At 44.3% G+C, this 6,000-nt stretch overlaps 1 protein-coding gene across 2 annotated transcripts in view; it reads left to right on the top strand.

The window, feature by feature from the left end:
- Positions 1-6,000, top strand: part of pde1ca (phosphodiesterase 1C, calmodulin-dependent a) — a 144,540-nt gene that overhangs the window by 105,567 nt on the left and 32,973 nt on the right. For both annotated transcript variants that reach the window (XM_036521202.1, XM_036521201.1), the window contains one exon: positions 4,485-4,598. In XM_036521202.1, the coding sequence (XP_036377095.1) occupies positions 4,485-4,598 (114 nt within the window). The remainder of the gene's footprint in view (positions 1-4,484; positions 4,599-6,000) is intronic.

The following is a 6,000-nucleotide window of genomic DNA, read 5'->3' as shown; positions in this document are numbered from 1 at the left end:
GCTGTGTGGGAGCTCTTGTTGATCTTTGGTATGGTGACTGTCTTGCCAGCTGTCATTTCTCACAGCCACACCACCTGCTAGATGTAATACATCAATTTTTAATTTAGTTGCATTTATTGGTGCTGTGTTGATGCTTCCCTGCATAAATAAATATGAACTTTACAGGGAACCAAGAATCTTATCACACAGTGAATATCTCACAGTTGTTTTTTTAGTATGTCAAAGCATATGTGTATTTTTGCATATGAGTGTGCATGCATTTGTGTGTGTGTGTCTGTGTGTGTGTATGAGTGTGTGTATGCGCGCGCGTGTGTGTGTGTGTACCTGCACTCCATCTTAATTACATTAATATTCAACACATCATATTTAAGAACAGATGTTTGCCCCCTCCGTAAAACGCTGTGCGCCTGGGAGTGCTTCGACTCTCATTGGACGAGGGAGGTCATGTGACATTCTCACAGAGGGATCTGCCGCTCGTCTGTTTTCTGCTCTTATCGTTCAAAATCAGGGTGGATTCTGGGAAGCGGTAATCTTTTAATAGGATGACATTGACTTAAGTCATCGATTATGTGTTTGTCTGAGAAGGAAATTCCACTGGGACAGAGAGCGAAAGATAGGTTTTCGCCTGACTGATTTTGATAACATCTCTAAAAACACCTTGCCCTTTCCTTCCTCCAACCTGTCCTCTCTCTGAGGACTCTCTCAGTCTCACTCATGCGGAAAGAGTTAGGTTATATGACGTCAGGGCAAAAAAAGAGATGGTCAGCCAGCCACAAAGAAGTGCTGTCTTTTTTTGTTTTGTTTTGTTATTTTTCTGTGGTGTTTCTAGCAGCTGGTTGTGTATCACCACCACAGAGTAGATGCTGTGTGTGTAAAAACACATTTCCAGCATGCAACAAACCATCCAGAAAAGTCTTGCTTTCTACACCTCTGTTCTGTGGAGCCTGTTCTACAGCTCTACCTCGGTCCGGAACGTTCCAGGAAGAGCCGACAACATCATCAACCATCATAAATGAAGCAATCTAGTCTGCAGTGTGCTGACCCTCCCGCCATATAAACTCTACCTCGCGCATCCTCAGCAGCTGCGATGGGAACTGGCTCAAACTTGTCCCTGTGGATGTAACATTCCCGTGATGTCACATCAGCGTTGTCGGTCACACTGTCAGCAACGTCGCGGCTGAGCTGGGTCCAGCCGGCCTCTCGGGCACATCTAAGATTCATCTTCAAATCTTCGCAGCACTGTCCTTCACCCTCTGCATTTTTCGTGTGTCAGTGTGTGTATGTGGGAGAAATCGTCTGGTCTCTGGTTGGCTCAAAGTGTGGGCAGAGCAATCTCGATTTGAGAAAAAAAAGTGGTTCTACCCTGTGTATTTGGTGCCCTCTGTTTTGAGATTACCCTTTTTTGCTTTTCCTGTGAACCTTTTTTCCACAGACCACAGGCTGTCTATGAACATTACATTATTGGCATACAGCAGACCCATCCAAAGCAACTTACATAGGTTGCAGTTTTACATGTTATCCATTTATACAGCTGGATATTTACTGAGGCAATTGTTTGTTAGGTACCATGCTCAAGGGTACACCAGCAGTGCCCCAGTGGGGAATCGAGCCAGCAACCTTTAGGTTATGAGCCCTGCTCCTTACTCCTACACTACACTGCCACCCTCCAAATCCCTCCCTGTCTCTGTCCCTTTATCCCTCTTTCTGTTCATTTGTGCAGGGCGTAGGTCTGAACAATACACCAGCACAGTGTCAGTGCTGCTTCCAGCAGAGTGTTGAAAAGGTGAGGACAGCACAGGCCCCGGTGTGGCCTCCCAAACACTCCCCATCTCTCCTCTAAGGACCCTCAACTTCCTGCCCGCTCAACCAGGCTGACCTCAGAACAGTCTGCCTCTTTCAGTTTAGATTGTCATGCCCCAGGTATCGAGGATCAGACCGCATCGCCGTCACCACGGCGTCACCGTGACGACCAGGCCTGGTATTGTGGGCTCTCACCCCGACCCCGCCCCCAACCCTGAGGCAGGCACTAGAACATCTCACTCATCCAGTGACATTCACCGATTGCGCAGACTTATTTCCAGGTCACAAGCAAGGGTCAGACTTAATTAAGTCTCTCCCGACATAATTAAAATTCCAGGCTTTATTTCAGATCAAGCTCCCCGGATCAGGCAGAGTCCGGCCTCCACCCTGTACTGTGAGCTCCGCTGAGTATCTCAGTGTCTTTAATTTCTTCTCTCTGAGGTCATGGATGCTTCCTGTTTTCTCCAGAGGAAGCCACATTACAGGAGGGAGATTCCAGCTGCTTGAGATACACGCTGTCTCCTGCAGCCAGGGAAAACACGGTGTCATTAGCACTGAAACACCTCTGAATTCCACTTGGAAGATTACAGGAGTCTTTTGAACGGCTTCAGGGCATTAATTCATGGCCAAGACTTTCGGCCGTGTGGAGACATCCAGGCACCCAGTGGAGTGAGTGAGGGTGTGTGTGAGTGCGTGCATTGATGCCTGGATTTGTGTGTTTGTGTGTTTGTGTGTTTGTGTGTGTGTGTGTGTGTGTGTGTGTGTGTGTGTGTGCGTGTGTGTGTGTGTGCGTGTGTGTGTGTGTGCATTAATGCATGGATGTGAGTGTCTGTGTGTGTGTGTGTGTGTGTGTGTGTGTGTGTGCTTGCTCATCTGAATGGCCAGCACAAGCTATTATCCTTATTACTCTGCTTATTAGGAATGCTCTCCAGCATTAGCTATCATCCATATTACTCTCCTTATTATAATGTTTTCCAACATGCTGTCCGCATTAGAGTGCATTCCAGCACAAGCTATTGTCATTAATACTTTTCATAATATTTTCCAGCGTACGCCACTGTCCTTTTCGCTCTCCTTATTAGAATGCTCTCCAGCACTCTGCTCCATTGTTTTGCCATGGATTCCGTGAGGTGTTTTCAGGCATTGTCAGATGGGGTTCCTTTTAAGCCTTTTATGTGCAATCAATTTTCTGATGCAGGGTTAATTAACTGGGGTTAATTACTCTTTTTACTTCAAAAAGAGGAGGCCGCTGTGGCCGTCCTGGCAGTGGACAGCTGAGTGCCTGATGGAGTCAACAGAAAGCTTTTAAAGATTGATTGTTTAGGGGGGATTTTTTTGTACGGTGAGTTCCAAATATAGTGGGCAGTTTTGTTTCCAATAGATGTCCATATTATTGTGTATGATGTCTGTCTCCGAAGACATAAGGTGACGTCAAAGCTAGCAAGCTACCTGCAAACCAGATGTATTCTTCTGTATCCCATGGCATTAAATAGGTGAAAGAACTCACGCACGCCCAATTTTATCTTGTGCTAGTATGACAGCAAAAAAGTATGTAACAGCAAGAACAATATCAGAGTAGGCCTTTGGTTGTGATCTTTTTTATTTATTTTTGATGAGAGAAGGTGATTAGCCATGGAAAAGACTCTTTCTTTATCCTTAACTCAATAATATTTTTTTTATGTTTTTTTATTGTTTTCTTATTTTATCTTATTTTATTTTGTTGATAAGAGAAGGTGATTAGCCATGGAAAGCACTGTAATTTATTTTTTTTTTTAATCAATTTGGTTCCTAGCTTTTATGTTAATTACAGTTAGCTAACTATGCTACCTCATTAGTTGTGGTGTCTTGAAAACAAATGGGAGTCTTTGAGCATGCATGGGAAAATTATGCCTGAACATATTCCAAAATTTTTGCTCATTTGCTATAAACTCACTAGGGTATGTAGAGATGGCACACTGCTGAGTATTGTGCTTATATGTCGTTTAACTGTTGAACCTGCTCGCAGCTAAAGCATTGATATGCTGTAGTGCTCATTTTCTACCTGTTGTAGGTGACGTGTTTGATCAAATCACTCTAGTCTACCTCTCAGACCATCTTGATTTCATCTGCCTCCGCTGGAACTCTCTTTGTCGAATGTCATGTGACCTTGAGAGACCTCCTGCAGTATTCTGTCTTCAGGAACATTTCTGTTTTTCCTATTCTGAAAATGGCCCACATCTCTGTCCCTCTCTTTTATCACTCCACTCACTCGGTATGGGAAGTCCTGTGGAACAGGTACATGGACAATGGCTCTGTGGTGTATCTGGTGAGGAAATGGCAGCTTTTATTTTGAAATGACACTCTGCCGGCTATCATTCGGCTTCTGACATTATTGGCCTTGTCAGGACTGACAGTTAGTGGATAAATGGTGCTCTGGTACCTGTCTGAAGATTAAAAGCAGACTCCGTGTCATCACATCGTGTGACACAATCCCGTTTGCACTGCACAGGGATCCACGCTGCAGTTTGAAAAATGACAAAAGTTAACAAATGCGTGAAAGTTGCTTTGGCTCATGTCTTGTTTCATTCGCTCTATTAGGAGAGTGTGTTTGGCTGCGTGTTTGGCTGCCTTGTTTTTGCCCATGTGGAGATGTTAACATCAACATTTTTAATGAGCAGCGTTTCCTCTGCGTTTATGTCCTTTAGGCTGCGATGTCTGGTGAAACAGCTGGAGCGAGGGGAGGCTTCGGTCGTCGACCTCAAGAAGAATTTGGAGTACGCCGCCTCGGTGCTGGAGTCTGTCTACATCGAAGAGACAAGGTACGGTTGCAACATGGCCTTTTTCTCACTCAATAACCCACAGCTGAAATAATGTCTTTCAGATTAAACTCATAGATTTACTTAAAGCTGTACTGAAAGCTTTAAGGCCTACCATTTGTTTTGACAGGAAAATACACAAATGTATGTAGGGATATTTCGAACCTGGATCATTAGCGTGTGTTTTTTAAGCTACATTCATGCATAATTTACTCACACACCCCAGCACAGCAAGCAGGGGCTAGACAGCGGACCTGTTGAAGCTTCCTTTCAGCCAGATTGAAAACCCACTCGTCCTGTTCCTGCTGTCTCTCTATCCGTTGTTATTATGTTGTTTTGTCGTGGTGCCAAGCGCACCATACTGAGCGCGGGATGAAATAGGCCAAAGCAAAAAAAAAAAAGAAAAAACGAACACATTAGCAAATCACGGCACATGCCGTAATCCTCTCAGGCTCTGCGGGCTTTCACGGAGGTATGACATGGATGTGAGAGCATGGCAGTGCGTTCCCGATGTCCCTGTCTGACTGCGGACCTGCTGGCTCAAGTATGATAAAGCTTACACAGTTATGTAACACCTGCGCCATTATGCCTGAGCTGCCATTATGGCTCAGGACACGGTCTTTTCACACAGAGGCCATAAATCTCATTAGCATGTCCATGTTCGATAAATACTCCATCTCTGTTCTCCCAACAAAACGGTGCTAATTCCACAAATGTTTGTTTTTTAGTTAGTTTAGTTAGGGGGGGGGGCATGTGTGGGGAGGTGTCCATGAGCTAATGTTTTGTAGTCAAAGGTACGCTGCGTACCATAACATTCATTGGTTTCCTGCTGATGTTTCCAAATAAATAATGATACATTTGGACCAGACACAGAGCCCACTCGTACAGCTATCACTTACACAGGCCTATGTATATCAATAAAAATGTGTAGCTTACAAAGACATTGAACAGTCTTGAAAAAGAAGAACCTTGGAGGTAAAAACTTCACAAAAGGACTGGTACCATCCATTATCATAACAATGGAAATCACCATTTCCATTGTCTATTTTGCTTATGGTGTAATATTTTCTGTTTGGTTGTGTACTCAGAGGGGACTGTCTTTGAATAAGGGATGTGCAGTATTACATCAATCACTGACATCACTGATTTAGGTTATTGCTTTTTTCCTTACCTTTGGCATTCTGTTTTGCAGTGTTTTGCTAATTCTCTACTTCCCTTTTGAGTTTTTTTCATTCACAGAGTTCTCATCTTCTGGCCTTAGCAGGTGTCCTCTTGTCATTTTCCCTCTCCATGTTGCAAACTGCCCTCCGTCACCCATAACAAAACGCAGCCAGCTTCACTGCAGGTGGATTTGATGAGCTCAATAACGATGACAGCGACTACGCCTTTCCCTCTGTCTCCCCCT

This window comes from Megalops cyprinoides, chromosome 2, assembly GCF_013368585.1.
Source record: "Megalops cyprinoides isolate fMegCyp1 chromosome 2, fMegCyp1.pri, whole genome shotgun sequence".
In the NCBI taxonomy this organism is placed as follows: Eukaryota; Metazoa; Chordata; class Actinopteri; order Elopiformes; family Megalopidae; genus Megalops; species Megalops cyprinoides.
Note: the sequence above shows the minus strand (reverse complement) of the source record. Positions and strands in the feature narration are given on the sequence as shown.